Source organism: Brachypodium distachyon, chromosome 2, assembly GCF_000005505.3.
Source record: "Brachypodium distachyon strain Bd21 chromosome 2, Brachypodium_distachyon_v3.0, whole genome shotgun sequence".
In the NCBI taxonomy this organism is placed as follows: Eukaryota; Viridiplantae; Streptophyta; class Magnoliopsida; order Poales; family Poaceae; genus Brachypodium; species Brachypodium distachyon.
The window spans coordinates 52460420-52481887 of record NC_016132.3 but is presented as its reverse complement, the minus strand read 5'-3'; the positions used below and the strand labels follow the sequence as shown (position 1 = coordinate 52481887).

Here is a 21468-nt window from a genome sequence, read left to right as displayed (position 1 = left end):
AACAAGAGATGCCGATCCTTCCCGTGGATGGCGAAGTTATCTCATTTTATGGATGTGAACAATTCAGTGTTCACACTCGTCACGTAGAGAAGCATGGAAAAAAAGAAAGTAGAAGAACAACTAGGCAGGCAAATTGTTTGATTTCTTTCATTTTAGGATCGGAGGGAGTACATATTAAAAATTAGCCTCCATAAATAGTTATAATATAATTCATTGAATACTAATTTTAGACCCTGAATTGTTCTTGTGTGTTTCCTAGGGTGCGATGAGCGGTGGGAGCAAGAAGAGTGAACGGGACAAAGGAAGTTTAACTTTCCCCAGTCGCTTAGGAGAGTGGTGAAGATAGAGGTGAAAGAGAGTGGAACAGGGAAAAGATAGCGGACGCGAGGAGGAAGATGATAGTCAAGGGGGAAGAGTCTACGCCCAAACCCTAAAACACAACAGAACATTTTGATTTGCGCCCATCACTAGAAGGCACTCGCCTTGCTCGAGAGTCGCCCAAGAGGTGTGAGGTATTGTCATATTGTCCCGTTTTCAAGTCATGTCCAAAAATTTACTGCATTATTTTTCTTCGTCATTCTAGGGCCACTCCATTTTTTCGGAATGTCTCAAGGCAAAGGATCCATTAATCCTTTTATATAGACTATACTTAGCATAGAAATCGCATAAAAACATAAAGCCTTGAGACCTAATTTTTGTTGGGTCCCGAGCCGTCACACATATCGCTTGTTGGCCTTGGCCTAGGATAGATCCTGCTTCATTCCAACTCAAATCATGAAAGCACTCTGGATTTTGTCATGCGAAGATAAGGGACGAGAGTACGACACAACATCACCCCATCCATCGTTCAAATTTATATTAAATATTTACGAGGGAAGGGTCTTCTAGTCATTAGCAAACATCGACAAATAGTCATTAATATCTGCTAGTACAAAACGTAGACAACATGCTTACATGATACAACAAGAAAAGCATCATATGTAAATCATCTGTGCAATTTTTAGGCCGTATAAAACTACACTCTGTATGGCGAGTTACAGAACTCCTTTATCTTTATTTTTTCTCTCTTCCCACTAAAATTCTACTCGCATATGTTATTTTCTCTCAAAAATATCTATCAAATATGTGTAGTCTTAGAAAAAGAAGCATTTTTGACAATTTGTGTATATTTGGTTGTCTATATTTGTACACAGAGCGTGCTCCAAAAAATCCTGCTTCCTCAATCCTACTCATCCGACTCATATTAAGGGTCGCAACTCTGTCTAAATACGCATGTGAGACAATATATATTGATTCTATCTTATAACTATCATTTTAACAACTAGTATATTGCAGTCAAGTGTTTTAAACATGTAACAGTCGATTCCAATATTGTAGTCTAATTAAAAAAGTGAGTATCGCGTACTCATACATGGTACTAATCCAGTCAATGTTAATACTGCAGTACTACTGTAAAATCTATTCTTCCGTTTTCATAATCTTATCTCAAATTTGCTTAAAAATAGATGTATTTATTTCGAAAAACGTCTAGATACACGTAATATTTGGACGAAAACATGAGACGGAGTGAGGTACGAAGGAGAAAGTCCATCAGCTCTCTCCTGCAAAGATGAGATGGAGTATCCGGGTTTTCTTTTGCCCTTTTTTTTTCCAATGAATACATTGAATGGATCTTAATATAAAATCCATTGAATCTGACCGTGTTTCCTTTCCCCTGACCCCCGTGTCCCCTTCTCCATCTTCCCCAATCCCCAGCACAGCACCTACTACCCTCCTCTTCCATGATTCCCTCCCTTCCAGCGCCGGCCACCCCATTCGACAACCAGGCCAAGCTCCCTCTCTGCCCGCCTCCTCTCCCTCATGACCTCATCTTCGTCACGCGACGCCCCCCCCGAACTCCCTCGCCGGCAGCAGCGTCTTTCCCATGCGAGGGCGTCGCCCCTCCCCTGTGCTCAACCTATGACGGGTACTAGTAGGGCCTAAATAAAAATGCGGCATTTTACAGGGTGGAATATAAAACGCTGCCTCGGAGTTGCTATCGCAATATCTCCGGCTTTGACCAGGGCCGCTCTCTCTCCTTCTTCCTACTCCATCCCCTCTCCTCTCTAACCTTTCATTTACTTTTCTCCCCATTCTCTCTCTCGCTCCTGCTAGTATATCCTTGCCCTACCATTTGCTTTCCTCCTCCCACCCCGTCCTCCTCCCGTCCTAGACGCCAATAGCCACCTGAGCAGCGGACAAATCTCCTCCCATTCGCCGGCCCCGGAGCGGTTCTCCCTGCAAAGTGTTTCGTCCAGGTGCGATCTCGCGTTCTTGGTTCCACTTTTTCCTCTTTACTCTGTTGCTGTTTTTCCGGTGGATGCTTGAGCGCGTTCATGGTTGGTTCTGCTGCGAGTTATACTGCCGGCTGGATCTTTCTCCATTTGGCTAATCCCGAGCGGGGTTGTTTATTTCACCATTTATTTGTCCGCCGCCCTGCATTGTAGATTTCGGCGAGTGGAAACTTAGGATTCGGCATATATGTCGGAGTAAACGAGAGATATGACGCTCTGTGCGTTTTAGCCGTGCTCCTTTGGCAAATTGTTAGTTTGTCGGCAATGAACTGCAGTTCATTACTACTTCATTATGATCGCATACTGGTCAAAATTTCCGGTTAGTATGGGCGTGGTTCTTGGTTGGTGGGGTCAATTACTGAGTCGAGCAAGGTTGCTTATTTTAGTTGGTCTCTTGACCCAAAATTGTTAAATTGGCTAGATTAGGTGAGAGTTCTGACTATTCAACTCCGTCTGGTAGTAGTTGCAGCCATGCACAATTTCTGTGAAGCTGTATCGGAGACGAACTAATAATGTGTTTAAAAATTATTGTGGCGTCTGTGGACCTATGGATCAAATTAAGCGGTTCCTGTATCTTTGGTCATAGTTTACGTCTGTATAGATTGGCGAGCTGGTTGAATTGTTCAATCCAGAGGTGTTGAACTGAATCGGCTAAATCATAGTTAAGTTGATCTCTCATCCAAGGCCGTGGCGCTTTTTGCACCTTCGATGCACTGGTTTTTGCTTTAAGCAACAGATGCAGTACACCACAACTTTTGTGTTGCCAACGACTAACAGCTGTAATGCAATGCAGGACCAGTTACTTTTGTGCTATGTGCTAATTCAGTAATCTATTTTGAATTCTGCAGCAGCCTTTGCTCGGTGTACATATGATGGGCTGCTTCACTGCCCTGAGATCCAAGAAGAAGAAAAGCGCTCTTGTTGCAAGCACGAAACAGGATGATGCAAGGGATTCATCTTTGAGACTCCCGGAGCCAGAAGCTCATGTTCCATCTCTGCAATCAGCTCCTCCTAGTTTTAGGAATAGGGCAAAAATCTGCCAATCGGCAAATAAAGTTCCTTATAGCAGAGCACGTGTGTTGTCTGCTCCTTCAAGCCTAATTCTGGTTGATCAGGATGGCCTCCCATATGCTGAATTTGATGATCAGGATGACTCTAGGGGTAAAGGAGGTCCTATTAATCCGCATCGTTTTTCAAATCCACTGCCCCTTCCACTTCCCTCACCTGAAGGAAGTTCTTTGAGGAACTTTGGTAGCTTCAAAGCTATCAATGCAAGTGGACCACTTGACACTTCAGGTCCTCTCCCACTGCCCCCAAAGAGGTGCGATGGGCTTAAAAACTTCTCTTATGATGAGGTTTCATCTGCTTGCCAGTGGTTTTCTGGTGATCAATGTGTCTCAGAATCTCTGACTTCAACAACATACAAGGCATCCTTCAGGGATGATTTTATTGACCCAAAGACGATGGAAGCAATGGTGGCTCGACTAGTCCCTTCCAATCAGGTACTGTTTTCTGTTAAGTTCAACGGTATATTTTCTCTTCCTTTTGGATGTAAGATGGTAGGTTAGCAAATGGCTTCCTAGAGCAATTTTAAGGCATTTCTACCAGTTTGGCAACACATTTTGTGTTACTTATTAATTCATTTCTCTATATGAATTGGAGAAACCCACTTAGGCTAGAGCAGCCTGCTATTTACATCTGGGCCTTAGATCTATGCTTATTGGTATACAGTAATAGATGATGCGACTCTGTCCCCGGTAGACATAACTGAATTGCAAATACAACATAGGACCATGGCATCGGTGGGTTAGGTAGCATGCTTTGAAGGCAGACCATGTTGTTTGTCTTCTCTGTTCTCTTTACTAGGAGATATTTGTACTCCATGATCTATCTTAGGACCAAGAACTCAATGATCTGTCTTGACTTTATATTTTGTGATCTATTCGTTCACTGTTGATGTTATCTCGGGAGGGTTCTTTCATGTAATTTAGACAGTGGACTTTCTCTGAGCTAGATGACTTTGTCTAACGATCCTTCGTAATGTCCTGTCCAGCTTTCTTGGAAGTTGATATTCAAGGAATCTCCAAAAACACCAGTAGTACATCATAGTTCTGAGCCTGAAATGGATGGTTAGAACTTATAGAATGTTCGTGGCTCAATTATTTTTCACCATTTTAGAGAAATTACTACCTGACGTTAGCCGCTATGTTTCTTGAATCATCCAGACGTAATACTGATGCTAGATTTTTTTTGTATCGCTCTGCAGAGTTTCAAAGAGTTTAAAACACAAGTCGGGACATTCGCATCGCTTCAACATCCAAATTTATGTAAACTAATCGGCTTTCATGCAAGAGAAGAATCCACTGAAAGGATGTTGGTCTATGAGCGGCTCCACCATGGCAGTTTAGACAGGTTACTCTTTGGAAGACCAGATGGTCGTTTCATGGACTGGTCTACACGTTTGAAAGTTGCCCTGGGTGCTGCGAAAGGTCTAGCTTTCTTACACGACGAAGGACCCTTTCAGGTGATTGCTTGTTAAACTATTTTGACATGGCCAAAAAGTTACGGACTAAATTTTACCATGACTTCTTGCACTTTGCTTGGTAGTTATTGTTAAAACTTTAATATGTGCTTCTGTTTTTCACAGGCAATGTATAACGAGTTCTCAACTTCAAACATCCAAATAGACAAAGATTTCACTGCAAAGCTATCAGGATATGGTTGTGTTGGCTTCAATTCGGAGGAGGAGAGATCTAATGCATCTGTGGTGAGTTTTGAAATTTTATTTTTGTAGAAGTTTAAGCTATCCTTCGAGTGGAGCGCAAGTCGTTTTATCATTTCATTGGTTCGCATAAAGTTTACATGGATTCCGCCTTGCATGCTAACTCGAAATAAAACATGAAGCATGACATTAATACCTCTCATCATATTCATTTAGTGATGTTATTCTTGGTCAGGCGGCTGCAAATATCTCGGTAGAAACTTTGGAGAAAGGTGTACTGACTCCCAAGAGCAATGTTTGGAGCTTTGGAGTTGTCTTGCTCGAGCTAATAACAGGAAGGAAGAACCTTGATGTACGTTCTTCTTTGGAAGAACATAATATTGTTAAGTGGAGTAGACCTTTCCTTACTGATGATAGCCGTCTATCCCTCATCATGGATCCCCGTATAAAAGGGCGTTTTCCTACCAAGGCTGCTCGGACTGTAGCAGACATCATTCTAAAGTGCCTTCATCGGGATCCATCAGAAAGGCCGACGATGAGGGCCGTCGTGGATTCCCTAGCAAGCGTCCAGGACATAAAGGTTCCCTGCCGATATCCTTTACAAGAACCATCGGCTGCACCAAGAAAAGTGATGTTAAAATCTACGAGTCTTAATGGCATTGTTCCACAGCATCCTGTTATGACCTTATCGCCATCTCCTCCTTCACAAAACCAACACTTGCTCTCACCAAGATCATCCACATCTGCACTGCTTCCCCCAAGGACATGTTCGTCAACTATTACCCTTGAATATCCTAGGGTAAACTCAGTTAAGAAATCACCTCCGAATATTATGCGGAGGCCCGGTGTGGAAGGTTTTTGATTGTCCATATCTTTGATATCTTGATTTATTTGTTGTTTTTTGTTAGCTTAGTGGTTTTATGCTATCTGGTATATGGCCTTCTGTAGTACTAACCCTTCAGTAATACCCACTGAGGGGCAGAGTGAACTGTAGATAGAACCAGGTTGTAGATACTTTTCGTTCTCATCTGATGGAAACAGTGTGTTCAGTGGGCCTTGTAACCTCATTATGCAATAAACGTGAGTTACTCGGTTTTTGTTTGCCTTAAAGCAGTTCAGCTATTTCTGTTGGACGCCAGTTGTTGTTGTTGTCGGCAACAATAGTTTTACTTAATGGTGTGTCTACATGATGATGCAGCGATACAAGGACCCAGTCATAATACTTGTTTCGGCTGTTAGAGATGTTGAATTCCTTCCTGTGGAAAGTTAATTCTTTGCAATTGCTGACTATGACCAGCCTGTTCTGCTTGATTATCCGTCCAGTCAATCTTATCTCCCGCTTGAGTTGCGTTGCATTCTTAACTTTTTACTCAAGAATCTTTTACAATTGTCTGCTTTCAATTGGGAAGTTTTAGTGATGTTCAGTTATGACGATGTAATGTAGGCAGAATGGACTGCTACGGTTACCTCGTTAAAAAGGTACTCATCAATGGCAAAAATATTAGTTCAGCTATTTCCCACTTGATCATTTGTCCTTGTTGTAAGCTGCATTTTTTTAAAAAAAAATTCTGTGTATGAGGTAGAAAGCTTTTGAAGTCATCTTTATGTTTTGGTGAGCAGAATACTAGTGAAGTTCTGAAATTCGTAGCTGTTACCGCTCCAGTTCTTTGCTATCCCTTTTGTTCAGAACCGTTACGGCTATTGCTCTGTTTCTTCTAGCAAACGCCTTTCTCCTCCTGTCTACTTTTCGTCAGTGGTCACCATTGAGCCGCCGCCGGCTAATATGCTCTTTTTGACTGTTCTGTTTCGGATCGGGACGCGACGACGAGAACTTGGCTGTAATTCTGTGAATCCAACGTATATGACTGAGCGCAGAATGGCCTAATCCAGAGTACCGGCTGTACGTGAGATGGCTTGAATTTTCAACCAACCGAAGCCTTGGTACTTTTCGCAGGCCGGTCGTAAAAGGGCACGACCGCACGGGAAGATCACCATGATTTTCTCCAACCTAACCAGATCCAGACATCAGACAGGGATGATTGATCGGGTCGGTCGATCAGGTCGGGCGGCTTTATCAGATCCACAAAAACATTGCGCATGCAGGGCATTCGTACTCTTATCTTAAGTCACCATTTTTCATCTTCTTTCAACGCCCTAGTCCACCTGCCGTGCCGTGCCGTGCCGTGCCGTGCCCCGATCGTTGCAACAGCTCGTCGCGTGGTGGCCTAGTTAGTTTGGGCACGCGTGCTAAGAATTCATGTCATGTCAATGCGATATTATACGGGCACACCACACGGCTGTTTTTGACATATCACACACAACCAAGAACTTACTAGCGAAGGTAGTCAAGCAGGCACACCCTGGTTGCCGGCGTGGGCGGCTGCGGCACCGGCATTGCCCGCTCCTGGTTCCGGCCGTGCCCGGCCCACGCGCCGCCCAGGCCCAGGCCCAGCCAGCACCACACCCGCTTCAACGCCTCCAGCAGCCAAAGCCTCCGCGCCCGAGGCTCGCACGGCGCCGGTTGCCCCTGTCCCCTCTCAACGTTCTCGGCGCGACGAGCAGCCGGCGCCTGTATTTCCTCCGGCTGCAGCGCGGCGGTGCGGGACGGGCTCGGCTCGGAGTAGCTCCGGCGCAGGACGGCTCGGCTGAGCTGGGCCTCGATGGCTAGCCGCTCGTAGTCGTCCAGGAGCGTGCCTGGGCGGATCACGCTGCCGCTGCCGCTCAGGTCGAGGCTGAGCCGCGCCAGCTCCGTGGCAATGCTGCTGCTGCTGCTGAGTCGTGGCACCGGCTCCAGCGACATTGCCTTCGACTAGTACACGCTCACACGAAGAGGTGGATCGGTGTTGGACTGGTGGTGTTTGGGCGTGCGGTGTCCATGGCGCGGCTCCAGGGTTGATGCCCTTTAACGCGATCGTTTTCTGTTCAAAAGATGCGCGGCAAGGTGGGAGAGTTTGACGTGCCGCACGGGACAAGCATCAGGGCAGAGCTTTAAACGTTCTTCAGGCACAGCAGGCGTTCTTTTTACCTGACGCAGAAACGCAGGATTCGAAATTCTTCTAGTACTACGATTTACGTGCACACCGCCGCACGGTTACAGAATCGACCTGGTTCAAACATAGATAAAACGAATAGATAAAATCTCCATCTGCAGTCAGAATCCTACGAGGGTTACACGAATGCTTGCTCAGCTTATCGAAATAGCACTAGTACTATGAAACCTGACTAAGATTTGACTTCTACAGTGTGTGTAAATGTAATCCACGAGAGCTGAGACAGCGAAGCCCCACCGTCCCTCTGATCCAAACAGGACAAACCCCCAACGATTCGAGAGAAAAAAAATCACCCCTAAAAAATTTCAGAAACCAAATAGCGCTTCGTATCCTGTCGAAGCAGTGAGAAGGCGTATAAAATATCTGATACGAATAACCCGGCCTTCGTCTCCCAGACTCCCAGACTTGTGCTAGATAAGGAGGATTCAATTGGATCACGCTAATTTTGGGCGGGGTTTAAGACGGAGGTGGTACATGTCCTGCGCCAACCGCCGCATCCAGCCGGGCGGGGCACGTAGGGTGCAGGAGTCTCTCGCCGTACAGCATCCGAAGGTGAAAGAGCACCGGGGCTCGAAGGTGGCAACGCCGGCGATAGGCCACCGCCAGCCGACCACCTCCGCGACTCATGAGAGACGGGGCCGCCTCCGACGAATACGGGTGGGTTTCAAGGAGCAGGCCTCTCCCTTATCCAAACCCAGCGGCACCGGCGATGTGACCTAACTCGGAGGCAAAGGGCGAAGTGCAGATTAGTGGCAATGTGGTGGAGAATCCGGCTTTCCAAATTCAGTCGGAGGCGGAGAAGTGCCGCGCCGGGTCTTAAGGCATGCCATATTGGGGAGAAGTTAATCACGCGCCTTCATGATTCCCAGAATGGTAATTCCTCATTTTCTTGCAATTGATTAGCTCAGTATCTACTCAATTACTCCCTCCGTTCCATAATTCTTGTTGAAATATTACATGTATCTAGACACTTTTTAGAAATAGATACATCCATTTTGGGACAAATTTGAGACAAGAATTATGAAACAGAGTGAGTACCATTCTGGGAATTGTTCCTCAATTACACCTAGCTTAGTTTTCAGAGATTGTTTATGCAACCAAAATATTAGGTTTTCGGATCTGTGTTCATCAAAATGATGTTTGAGTTGTAAAGCTTGGTGCACATGTATGGAAGTTTTCTGCATTCCATATAGTGCTGGCCACATTATGCAGTTCAATATTGGTGATATTTTAACTGTAAATGGGTGAAATTGTGTTAGTACATGTCTGATAGTTCATGAGTTCTGCGATAATTTACACGGTAATAGCATTTTGTTCCTTGCTTATATGAAGGGTGATGTTAAATTATAAAATGATTATCTAGCATCTGTATTCTCTGCAGTTTCATGTCCGGATGTACCTGGAAGGCTTTTGTCTTGTCATTGCAATTTCAGTTGGATTCTTTGTTATAGTCTAAATTAAGGGCCTTGATTACATATCTGTTAACTGTTAACTGAAATAGATGTTCACAAAATGAAGCTAGAAGTTCCTCAGCTCTAAGAAGGTACTCCCTCCGTCCCATATTAAATGACTCAAATTTGTCTATGTACTAAAATATGTCTAGATACATGTAATAGAAAGTCACTTAATATGGGACGGATGGAGTATATCTGTTAGCTGTCACCTAAAATAGATGTTCACAAGATGAGCTACAAGTTTCTCGGCTCTAACAAGGTATCCACACTAGATTGTTCTGGTACTCCTCCTCTAATATTCTTGGTGTGGTACCGTATTAGAAGTATGAGCATCTTGTCACATGCCCGTGAGTCCAGTTCACAATCATCTATGAGTATTTCCTGGATTTCTTTGTTGACTACAAGAGTCACAAGATGAGTTTTGCTTGGTGATTGGGCATTATATATGACCCCAAAGCAGGACTACTGGGTTTGAACGAGGTCAGTGTGCAGAAGAACAGTCTTTCTGTTGAGTTTACATAAGACAAAGAGATAACCACACAGGTGAACTCTAGAATTGCAGGTATGTACTGAAGTCAGTTCCGCATCCCTGTTGGTATTTCAGTCTTAAAATAATTGACTAATCTGTATGGATTTTGAACATGACAAAAACAATCCAGAACATTTTGTTAACGTGATACTCCAGGTTTAACGAGACTACGTTTATAGATCAGAATGAATTAGCAGGTTATAGTGTCTTTCAAATGACATCCGTATGTAGACTCCATCAGTCTACCAATGAGTTTATTGTCATTTCCTCCTCTGTGGCTTTGATGCTATGACGAGCTTCATGGACCAATCGGTGAACCTTAAGTGTTAATTTGTTCAGAAAGGCGCATAAGCTAATCATGCTTGTACGCAGGACATAGCCGGTTCTTCTAGAAATCTCTACATTGAACTACTCTTTAGCGCGTGGTGCAATTAATATGGTGCTGCACTGGAGCACCGGCCTGTTAGCTATACACCTATTTCTGTTTATACTATTGTTTCCACCGAATAATTGTTGCAGATGTAAACATCAACTTTCCTTTCTTAGGTCAAGTTCCACATGGTCAACGTTGTTCTCATTTGACAGCATAAAGTGCTAATGTTGTCTGCAATTTGCATATCGGATGAGACATGAACAGCCAGCATGGGACATATTCCTCTTCCTGTGTTGCACTCATGGAACTAACATTCTTTTATTAGGCTTTTAAATTTATGTGGGTTGTGCCATGTCTCTGAAATTATATTGGGAATGTACACTTTCTTGAACTTACTTCATTTAAGTACCTTCAATGAGGCTTTCATGTTCGATTTCAAAGTTTTTCCCTAAGAACGTGAGATCTAAGCTCCAAGCTGTTTGAAATATCATCTAAAAAAATGGTGAGCTTACAGAACTGAAAAGTGGAAACAATATATGTTAGGTACTTAGGTTGCTCGAGCTAAGATAATAATTTAAGCATGCAGACGCTCAGGAAATTGGGTTATCATTTATTCTCGCGACTTACCATGTTAATATATGCTCTGGAGCAGAAGTACAGAGTTGGCATGTCCTCTACAGTCATTTCTTAACGGTGTATGCCTATGATGATTTTATAGTTTAATTTATGTCCTTGTTTTCTGCAGTAAGCATTGCTATATTCTTATTCTGGGATACATATTTGTATTCTTAAGTTGTCATACTTGAATGGTCATACTGGTTTTTGTGTTCTCTAATGTCTATTACCAGGTGAAGCTACAATTGAGCAATAAAATGCTAAGAGGGGCTTTATCCTAGATGCGGTGCATCGAGGTTCTAATTGAAAACAACAATTTCAGTAGATCACGCTGCATGGACACCTGCATGAAATCATACCTCCTCAGAGTAATGCTTTTAAATGGTCTTCCTGCAAGATCAAATCATAACGATGATGGTTGACATGTAGATGCAATTAGTTTGCAGTGAAATATGACAAATTTATTGTTGGTTGTTGTGAAATTTGAGAGATGCTAGCCACTCCAGGTTAATAATACCCTTGTACAGTGAGCCATAGATATATAATTTTACAAAGTGAGACATCAAAGTGCGATCTTCGAGGATCGAACTCTGGTGGGCTGCCAGCATACCTCGATGGCTGACCACCCAAGCTATGCTTGGTTCTCTGCATTCGAAGTGTTGTATAACAATTTCCATCTTTGATGGACTCCTGAACTTCAGATGGCAAGGTTTATCATCCTGTCTTTCTATTAATCTTCTGGTCGATACTGACTGGTCTTTTCTTTACTGAATTTGTTAGCAAAGAAATTAATCAGAATTTATATACTTAAGTATAAGCAGAATAGCAGGTCTCTAATGTGTGGTTGGACTTTGACCCTATCGAGCACATCATTACAGCTTGGGCATTACAGCGTGGAATTCACTACTGCTATTTTTTTTTTCAGGTTACTGGGTTGGCATGCTAGTGGGACCTACTAATATAATTCTGGATTGGAGTCTTGCCCGATCCCCATCCCCATGTGCTCGATAAAGCTTGTGAGAATGTGTATGATACTGTCACTTGAGAGGTGAGGTGAAACAATGCTGGCCCTCCTACTCTGTTGGTCACCACAGGTCCACACATTCCTTTCCCCTTTTTCCTTTATGTCTGTTTCTCCTTTGCATGATTCCTTCCTCTATCGTTTTTCTGTTGGGATTTTTGTGGACATTGTTACTTCAGAATTGTTAGCATGAACTAGACTTACGTATTGCCAATGTTATCTCGCAACCCACCTTATATCTTTGCTTTTTACGCATGTCACAATCCCCATGGACACCTGCATGTAATTGATCTCTTTTTCTGCTAGTAGAAGGGCACTGTTCCTGCCGGTCTCTGGATGAAAAAAGAAAACCATGCACACTCTATCTCGTTGTGTCACACTGAAGTTTTGAGATTTATGGTGTCACATTGATGCAATTGACCCTAAGATTGGTAGTATTTGCATAGATGAATTCTGCAGTTGCATTTGTACTCATATGTGACAAACTAAACATTCAATTCAGCTGTAAAATTTCTAGAGTTGCGTGATGTAGCTTTTTTCTTGTTTTTTCTATCTATATTCTATCAAATACTATTTGAGAATTGGGAATTTTATTAGTATTAAAATTTCAATCAAGTTCTGTTGTGTGGATTGCCCTTTTGAGAATTTCAGATTTGCATGGGTGTCCGCCATCACTTCGTAACACCATGCCAATCATAGTGGTTGCTGGGTGCTGGGGCAATATGTTTCTATTTTTCTTTTTTTTTGTTACATGATTTTCCCAAACTACTGGAAATTCTGGAACTATGGAACATTAGAGAATCTAAGGTATGGTAAAGGGCATGACCCTGTCTGTATTATATATAGTAGGTGGCCTTCTTGCGGGGAGCATGTTCCTTCTTCAGTAAAGAATGTGATGTACAGTTAACAATGCAATTATTCTACATACTCATTGTCATTTGGCTTGTAGTTCACTGGCCACCAGGCTGTTTTAAGATGGTTCACAATAGTTTTTTCTTTTCTTTCGGAAGGACGATAGTCAAATATACTGCTTGGCATTAATTGAATAATTCTGCAGTATTATTTGGAAAGGTGCTAGGCTGATGCGGGTATTGTCTGTTTCTTGTTCCTGTCTTCTGCATGACAAGTTGCAAGATCTCTCTTGGGAGAGGCTTCTGGTTAAAATTCCTTCACTATCATCTTGCTTTGCTGATGAAAGATGCCAAAGGTGCAATCTGTCACGAGGATCAAAGCATTGCCAGGTGAGCTTGTATTGTGATTTGCTTTTATCCATGGTAAGACTGGCAGGGATTGATATGCTTTTGCTACGAGAAATCATTGTGTTCACTTTTGCATGTTGTGTAGAGAGTACCCTTGTGTAGACGAACTTTGGGGCAGGTAAACCATGTGCCTGGAAAAGGAATTTGACCCTTCAAATTCAAGTGGTAGGAATGCAGTGATATGCTCTGAATATGACCCAAATAATTTTAAAACGACAAAAGAATAACAACACAACCAGATGATATATCCGTTTTATGCTGCCCAGAATTCTTACAGTTGCCCATACTTAGCCGGTGTTCTTTTCCCTGCTGTCTCTCCTGTCACAACTTGAGAAAGACTTGTCGAGTGGATCTACCAAATTTGAGCAAACATTATCGGTTCAAGCTACAAAGTGCGAAACAAATTTGTACATGCACATGCTCACAGAGAACAGCTAAAGAGAGTGTTCTGTAAAGCGAATCGATAGAAAATCTAACAATTAACATCATGCATTGTTTAAACCAAGAGTGCAGAGTATACTAATCTCAAGTATGATTCTTTGGAAGAAAAAAGAAAGGCTGCGTGCATCTGCATGTGGCTGTGGATCCAGAAGGTAACTTGTGGACAAAGACTAATTGATACTGCATTATGAAAGGCAGCAGTAACACAAGCTGCCTGTGGGGAACAGCATCAGCAAAGAACAGCAAGCTGCCATGATTCGTCCTCCTTCCTCCCCGCCACGAGGCATTGCGGTTTGCGCGACTGCTTCCGTTATATATATCTCAGCCTTTCTCCCTTAATGTACCTTAAACTATTGTATCACAGCTACATCAAGGACACCGTATCTGGTATCCACAGTAACAAAGGGTCATTGCGTGAAGCCCTTTGTTTATAAAATGTTTACTGCTGGGACTGGAACTTTTCAATGGCACATTGGCAATGACATGATCACAGGAGTGAGGCGATCAGCAAAAATGATCTGCTTTTTTATTTCGAAATCACGATGAGACAGAGTCACTGTTTAAAATAAGGAGACCGGCAGTGTCAACACGAAAGTAGTATCGCGGTAAATTGTACCCAAATTTTTTGAAGTTGTGCTGCGCAGTGCACGTTGTTCACTGGCCGGACCGGACCAGTGTGGCTGTGTACGCGTTTGCCGTGCTGCGGTGCCACTCCTCCCATTGCTCCAGATCGCAATAAATCCGCCATAAATGCTGCCATTCGGATGAAAGGTGGCCGGTGTACATGAGGGTTGTTGGCAAGCATTGAATACAAGCAGCCTTCAGAAACTACAGGCACGCGTCAGGAGCCTTAAAACCCCGGACCCTTCTTTTGGCGACCTACTTGGACATATGGTAGCTTGCTAAACACAAAGATTTCCACGTGTCAGATTTTTTTTTCTTAATCTCGGTACAGGTAAATAAGCACTCCAGCTATAAATCCGAGTAATACCCATGCTATAAATCCGAGCAATAAAACACAGTGTGCGAATTATGCCACTATTTATACTCATAAAGAGGTGAATACAAACATCATAAATTCCTTGGTTGTCATCGGTTCAGAGATGGATCTGTACAATTCTACGTGACCGTTTTATCTGCAACTCCACTGTAAACTGCGAAAACCAGTTGTCACCAGGGTGGATTTTTGTTCTTCCAAACAACGTATCGCAACGAGGACACAGGAGGATTTTCTATTCGATCAGTATGGCTGACGGAAACCATCAACAAAATAAGGTGGGCAATTGAGTTAAGCTACTAGCGATTGTTTCTTTTGAAATGAAGAGAGAAATCGAATCATTTTGTCTATTCGTGTTTGTTCTACCCGCATAGCACATTAATAGCGCAAAGGGAGCCCCCCACTGCTCCAGAGGGGTGACAGTTCACATCCTCGCCGCTGCACCACCCTACCTCTGACCTCTCCAAAGCCTGCTCCGCGCATATGGACAAAGCTCCGGCGTGATCCCACCACCCTCACGCTTCCCTTCCCCTCCCCTCCCGCGCCGTCGCGATGGCGGCCGCCACCTCCGCCGCTCCCGCGCTGCTCCTCGGCGCCCTCCTCCTCGTGGCGGCCGCGACCACCGCCGCTCTCACCGACGACGTGCTCGCGCTGGTGGTCTTCAAGACCGGCGTCGCGGACCCGCTGGGCCGCCTCGCCGCGTGGACGGAGGACGACGACCGCCCCTGCTCCTGGCCGGGCGTCGGCTGCGACGCGCGCACAGGCCGCGTGACCTCGCTCTCGCTCGCGGCCGAGTCGCTCTCGGGCCGCCTCCCCCGCGCGCTCCTCCGCCTCGACGCGCTCCTCACCCTCTCCCTCCCCGGCAACAACCTCTCTGGTCCCGTGCTCCCCTCCCTCCTCGGCTCCCTCACCCGCCTCCGCTCCCTCGACCTCTCCTCCAATCGCCTCGCGGCGGCCGTGCCCGCCGACCTCTTCGCCCAATGCCGTGAAATCCGCAGCCTATCCCTCGCCCACAACGAACTCTCCGGCTACATTCCCACCGATGTCGCGTCCTGCTCGTCGCTCGTCTCCCTCAACCTCTCCTCCAACCGCCTTGCGGGTCCCATCCCTGATGGTCTCTGGTCCTTGCCTTCGCTCCGCTCTCTGGACCTCTCCGGCAATGCGCTGTCCGGCAGTGTTCCTGGTGGATTCCCCCGCAGCAGCTCGTTGCGGGCGGTGGATTTGAGCCATAACCTCTTTGCTGGGGAAATTCCGGCTGATATCGGGGAGGCGGCGCTGCTCAAGTCGCTGGATCTAGGGCGTAATTTTTTCACTGGCGGTTTGCCGGATTCTCTTCGGAGGCTGTCCGGGCTACGGTTCCTTGGGGTCGGCAGCAATGCGCTCGTTGGGGAGGTGCCTGCCTGGATCGGGGAGATGTGGGCGCTTGAGCGGCTTGACTTGTCGGGCAATCGCTTCACGGGCGCCATCCCCGACGACATCGCCAACTGCAAGAACATGGTGGAGGCCGACCTCAGCCGGAACGCGCTCACCGGGGAGCTCCCCTGGTGGGTGTTCGGCCTGCCTCTGCAGAGCGTCTCGGTTGCCGGCAACAAGCTCTACGGGTGGGTCAAGGTCCCTGGAGATGCTGCGTTGTCGTTGCGTTCGCTGGACCTGTCGAGCAACGGGTTTTCTGGCGGGATCCCGCCGCAGATTCCTACCTTTGCGAGTTTGCAGTCTCTGAACCTGTCATCGAATTCCATATCGGGGCAGATGCCTGCCGGCATTGGCGGGATGAGACTGCTGGAGGTGCTGGATGCGAGCGCTAACCACCTCAATGGAAGCATGCCACCGGAGATTGGCGGCGCCGTGGCGCTCCGGGAGCTGCGGATGGGGAGGAATTCGCTCACCGGCCGCATCCCTGCACAAATTGGGAGCTGCAGGTCCCTCGTTGCATTGTAAGTGAATTCTAGCCTTTTTTTGTGGAATTAAATTTGACGTCATTCAGACTGCTTGCTAAGTGAAGTTGACTAGGTCATTTGTTTTTTGTAATTGTTGCATGCTTTGATTGCTTTCAGTTTCCTAGGTTGCAGAGACGTTGTAGAAAGTGATATGACAGTGTTGTCTTATTTTTTTCTTTTCGAACCGAAAACCGCAAAATGTGGGTCGCTGTCATGTTGTTGTGCTCGTATCCAGTGCCTGGGTCGTCATTTTTTTTGGATACGCTCTAAACTACGTCAAATGTACATGTGTCCGAATTTGGGTTCTTGTGTTCAACTTAGCAGACTGTCTTCAAATAAAAAAATGTATAGCTCACTGATATAATAAATCCAAACTCAGTGCTACTTGGTTCTGGCCGAACATTAGCAGTATCCAAAAATGAGGCCTGCTGATAAATAAATTTGAACTTAAATTTACTTGGTTGTGACTGAACATTAAGAGTCATTTTCATTGATACGCTGTTGTGCTCTTGAATTGCAGGGATTTTTCGCACAACGAATTCACAGGATCGATTCCTAGCGCCCTGGGCAACCTCACCAGTCTCCAGGTGGTTAATCTCTCCCAGAACAAGCTGAATGGGACCCTGCCAGTGGAGCTATCCAATCTGCCCAGCTTGCACATCTTTGACGTCTCCCACAACTCACTATCAGGTGGTCTGCCAAAGAGCAGATTCTTCGACAACATCCCTGCCTACTTCCTATCTGATAATTCTGGACTATGCAGTTCTCGAAAGAATAATTCCTGCAGTACGGTCATGCCAAAGCCGATTGTTCTGAACCCTAATTCCTCGCTGAACCCCTTGTCTCAAGCCACCCCAAGTTCCCCTAGCAGCATGCACCACAAGAAAATCATACTGAGTGTCTCCACCCTCATTGCCATTGCTGGTGGTGCTGCCATTGCTATTGGAGTTATCACTGTAACTGTGCTCAACCGTCGTGTCCGTGCAGCTGCCTCCCGCTCAAAGCCTGCTATCGCACTATCTGACGATTACCTTAGCCAATCCCCGGAGAATGATGCTAGCTCCGGGAAGCTTGTCATGTTTGGTAAAGGTAGCCCAGAGTTCAGTGCCGGTGGGCATGCGTTGTTGAATAAGGATTGTGAGCTTGGGCGAGGAGGCTTTGGTGCAGTGTACAAGACAGTTCTCAGAGACGGCCAGCCGGTAGCCATCAAGAAACTCACTGTGTCTAGCTTGGTCAAGTCAAGGGATGACTTTGAGCGACAGGTGAAGTTGCTTAGCAAGGTGCGACACCACAATATTGTCACATTGAGAGGCTTTTACTGGACTTCGTCACTGCAGCTCCTCATATATGATTACCTGCCTGGAGGAAATTTGCATAAACACTTGCATGAGTGCACGGAAGAGAACTCACTTTCCTGGATGGAGAGGTTTGACATTATCATCGGAGTTGCTAGGGGACTGATGCATCTCCACCAGCATGGGGTCGTCCATTACAATCTAAAATCGAGCAATGTGCTGCTGGACAGCAACGGTGAACCTAGGGTCGGTGACTATGGTCTTGCAAAGCTGCTGCCAATGCTAGACCGGTATGTCCTTAGCAGTAAGATCCAGAGTGCACTTGGTTACATGGCACCAGAATTTACATGCAAGACAGTGAAGATCACTGAGAAGTGCGACGTCTATGGCTTTGGGGTGCTTGCACTGGAGATCTTGACAGGCAGAAGGCCCGTTGAGTACTTGGAAGATGATGTTGTCGTGCTATGTGATGTGGTGAGAAGTGCGCTGGAGGAAGACAGGCTGGAGGACTGCATGGATCAGCGGCTGTGTGGTGAATTTCCGATGGAAGAGGCCATCCCGATCATCAAGCTGGGGCTGGTTTGCACCTCGCAGGTGCCATCAAACCGGCCAGACATGGGCGAGGTGGTGAGTATACTTGAGCTGGTGAGGAATCCTCAGGAGAGTCCAGGGGATGAGCTGGTCTAAGGTCTCTTTTAGAACTCTGTTCTTTGTGGTCCTGAGGTTTCTTTTTTCTTTCGTTTTGTGAGATGCATATATGATGCCCAGTGGGGGAGGAACAGAGGAACCAAAGAGTGGGATGGATCATGAAATGCTTGTAGTTTGTAGTTTGTCTGAAATTTTAGTGGGATGCAAGGCTGTTTGTTGCTTGGCTGTGATTATTTGGTCCGTTCCTTGGAAGAAACTGTAGCTCATCTGCTCTTGTGGCCATCCATGTGGGTACCGCCTCAATATCGCATGGCCACCCTGTTTTGATGTCATCTTTGCACAACTAAATTACTGATGTTGTTCTTAGCTAGTTCTGCTGATAAATGTGAATTTGATTTACAGATTGCTACTGCTACATTCCTGAACATCTCTTGCGTTACAATGTGTGCTCATTTCGGTTTTGCTGGATGCTATTGATTCTGAAAGGTCCGGAAGAACTACAGTACTGCCGTACTTGTACTGATCTTTTTTACACTGCTGGTTTGATTAGCCTATAGCAAATGCATAAGGACAACTTTTTAGTAATAAATATCCACAGCAACGACTTTTCTTATTCCATTACTCTAATCTCCCATGTCTGGAGAATCTCCAGATTGGCCTCCGGATCCAGAGTCTACCAAGCTGTTGACTTGGGGGGAACAGGAACACCGGGCCTTTTCTCCTCCAGATTAAAAAGGGCCCGTTGATGCGAGGATCCATGAATTCTGTCCTGTGCTAGTGTCCCTGTGAAGCTTCCAAAAAGCTGGGCAGTGACTGCTCCTGTGCTCCCACGCCGGCACACCGCACCAGTCACAAACCAAACGAATTGAATAGCTTTCAATGTGAGCACCGAACCTTTTGCTCCACCTCGTGCCATAACGCTGGAGTAACACTGTACCGGCAGCGCTCACTCGCTCTTCTGCTGCTGCCCCCTCAGATCTGTCGTTCAGAGGAAACATAGCATAGCGGCAAAGGCTTCGATGCAGTGCTCGGAGGAGCTGGAGCGAGACGGGCCCCGTGGGGCGCCGTTGCCGTGGCCCGTGGGTGAGAGGGAATCTCTGGGAACAATGGCGCTGTTCCTTCCATTTCTCTCGAATTCCACTGAATCCGTCTCTGGGTCTCTCTACCCTTTTCATCTCCAATGAATGGAGATACGGGTGCTAAAAGAGATAGTACTACAGTACTAGTATTGAAATCTTATTTTGTCGCCCGGCCTAAAAAGCACCGACACAAAATGAAGCCTGCGTACTCGATCTCGTGATCGTTGTTGAGGATGCGATGAGCGACGATGGAGATTCAAAGGAGCATGCTTGCGTACCCACACAACTAGCCCTTAATCGCGGGAGATCAGCTAGTAGAGTATGCCTGTTGTCCAATGTCCGTTGAGTGTAGTAGCAGCACTGGTAGCAACGTGGAATTCGTTATCCTATTGAAACCTACATAAAGTTTACACATACCCCACGAGTAGGAGTGAGCAGGGCCTTGCTTTTGATTCACTCGAAAGCAACGTCGACGAGACATGGACATTGATTGGATTTCCAAAGCACAAGGTTCCACAAAATATTTTATACTAATTAGTTGTAGACGATTTCTTTTTTTCTTGAGGAAAATATAAAGAGCGTGGCATGCAACTTTTCATAGTAGAATCCTGGTGAATTGTTCTACTTTCTACGGTTGCAGTGCAAGCATGCCATTGGACTTGACATGGAAGTGTTTAAAACGATAAAATCTCGACAGGAAGACAGTTTTGTTTGACATACAGATCCAGTATTCCTGTTCCCGGAGTCTACTACACATGAAACAAAGCGACCGCACAGAGTATAATATGTTAGCGCCATGTCGCTGGAGAACAAATCGGGGTTAGCGCCGTGGGGGGGGTCGCCGGCCGGCTTGTCGTTTGCTGTTGCGAAGATTCGAAGGCGAAACTCATTGCTTTCCTCCTCTCTCGCGCGCAGGGAGAGTCGGAGACCCGGCACCTAGTACAACTACAAAGCTTTGACCAGCACATGTCCTACTGAAATGTTTCTCCTACGAACAAATCTGCATACACCAAAAATCGATGTCTCCGTCTTCCAAGAACGTTGTCTTTACAAAGAACCCAGCAGAGGACAGACATGGAGCACTACTGTATGGGTGCCGGTGTTAAATGGGTTTTAGAGCTGAATACTGTAGATACGAAGTGAAGTCGTCGGAAACTTGTGTTTTCCCAGCCAGATTGGAACGCACGGCAGGCAGGCGGATCGAGCCAGATTTTGCCGTGGCGTGCGGCGGCGGGCAACGAACGGCACGGCACCGCGCCCGCATCGTGCCCGTGCTTTCCGCCGCTGGATCGCCCTGGCCGGACGGAGCCTGGTACGCACACAGGTTTCGTTCGGGCTTTCGGCAGGCACACGAATCAGGACCACCCACCGGGCCGATCGTATAGTATAGGAGCCGAGCTTCATTTACTACGAGCAAGGCTCTAGTGGTTGGTCGCATTTAAAGGCTTCTTCTGCATGCCCGCCAGGGAGGTGGCGTTCTGAATGCATGCGCAGCCCGTCAGTGTCACGCCTTCACGGCTTCAGGGTTCAGGCCTCGCCGGTGGTGGCCAACAGGCGAAGTGCTGGCGACGGAATCTCTTTGTCGCGTGCCGTCGTCTCGTTGCTTTCGGGCCTTTTTACGCAGCTTTCCTTCCGCTGGCCGCTGGCGTGGCGGAACAGTGGGGTTTATGGCTTGAACTTGGAATTGAATGCGTTGCAACCGAAGCCGTGAAACT

At 46.0% G+C, this 21468-nt stretch overlaps 2 protein-coding genes across 3 annotated transcripts; both read left to right on the top strand.

The window, feature by feature from the left end:
* The first annotated feature begins 1715 nt into the window (after window positions 1-1715).
* On the top strand, window positions 1716-6188 carry LOC100841512 (probable serine/threonine-protein kinase PBL1). Of its 2 annotated transcripts, none has more exons than XM_003564451.4 (5): window positions 1716-2297; window positions 3185-3835; window positions 4600-4857; window positions 4981-5100; window positions 5291-6188. In XM_003564451.4, exons 2-5 carry the CDS (start codon window positions 3203-3205, stop codon window positions 5915-5917), a joined length of 1638 nt encoding a protein of 545 aa, XP_003564499.1. In that variant the 5' UTR covers window positions 1716-2297; window positions 3185-3202; the 3' UTR covers window positions 5918-6188. The 2 variants fall into 2 exon arrangements, with proteins under 2 accessions (XP_003564499.1, XP_010232496.1); XM_010234194.3 differs by having other exon boundaries at window positions 1717-2297; window positions 3182-3835.
* Window positions 6189-15192: 9004 nt separating this feature from the next.
* LOC100841207 (probable LRR receptor-like serine/threonine-protein kinase IRK) lies at window positions 15193-19099 on the top strand. Its single transcript, XM_010234193.3, has 2 exons — window positions 15193-16728; window positions 17252-19099. Exons 1-2 carry the CDS (start codon window positions 15347-15349, stop codon window positions 18711-18713), a joined length of 2844 nt encoding a protein of 947 aa, XP_010232495.1. The 5' UTR covers window positions 15193-15346; the 3' UTR covers window positions 18714-19099.
* Window positions 19100-21468: the final 2369 nt, after the last annotated feature.

Bases quoted from the DNA above. Each gene is read 5' to 3' on its own strand.
- LOC100841512 (XM_003564451.4), top strand. From the start codon at position 3,203: ATGATGGGCTGCTTCACTGCCCTGAGATCCAAGAAGAAGAAAAGCGCT. The intron at 4,858-4,980 runs GTGATTGCTTGT...TGTTTTTCACAG, and splicing joins ACGACGAAGGACCCTTTCAG to GCAATGTATAACGAGTTCTC. The intron at 5,101-5,290 runs GTGAGTTTTGAA...ATTCTTGGTCAG, and splicing joins AGAGATCTAATGCATCTGTG to GCGGCTGCAAATATCTCGGT.
- LOC100841207 (XM_010234193.3), top strand. From the start codon at position 15,347: ATGGCGGCCGCCACCTCCGCCGCTCCCGCGCTGCTCCTCGGCGCCCTC. The intron at 16,729-17,251 runs GTAAGTGAATTC...CTTGAATTGCAG, and splicing joins TGCAGGTCCCTCGTTGCATT to GGATTTTTCGCACAACGAAT.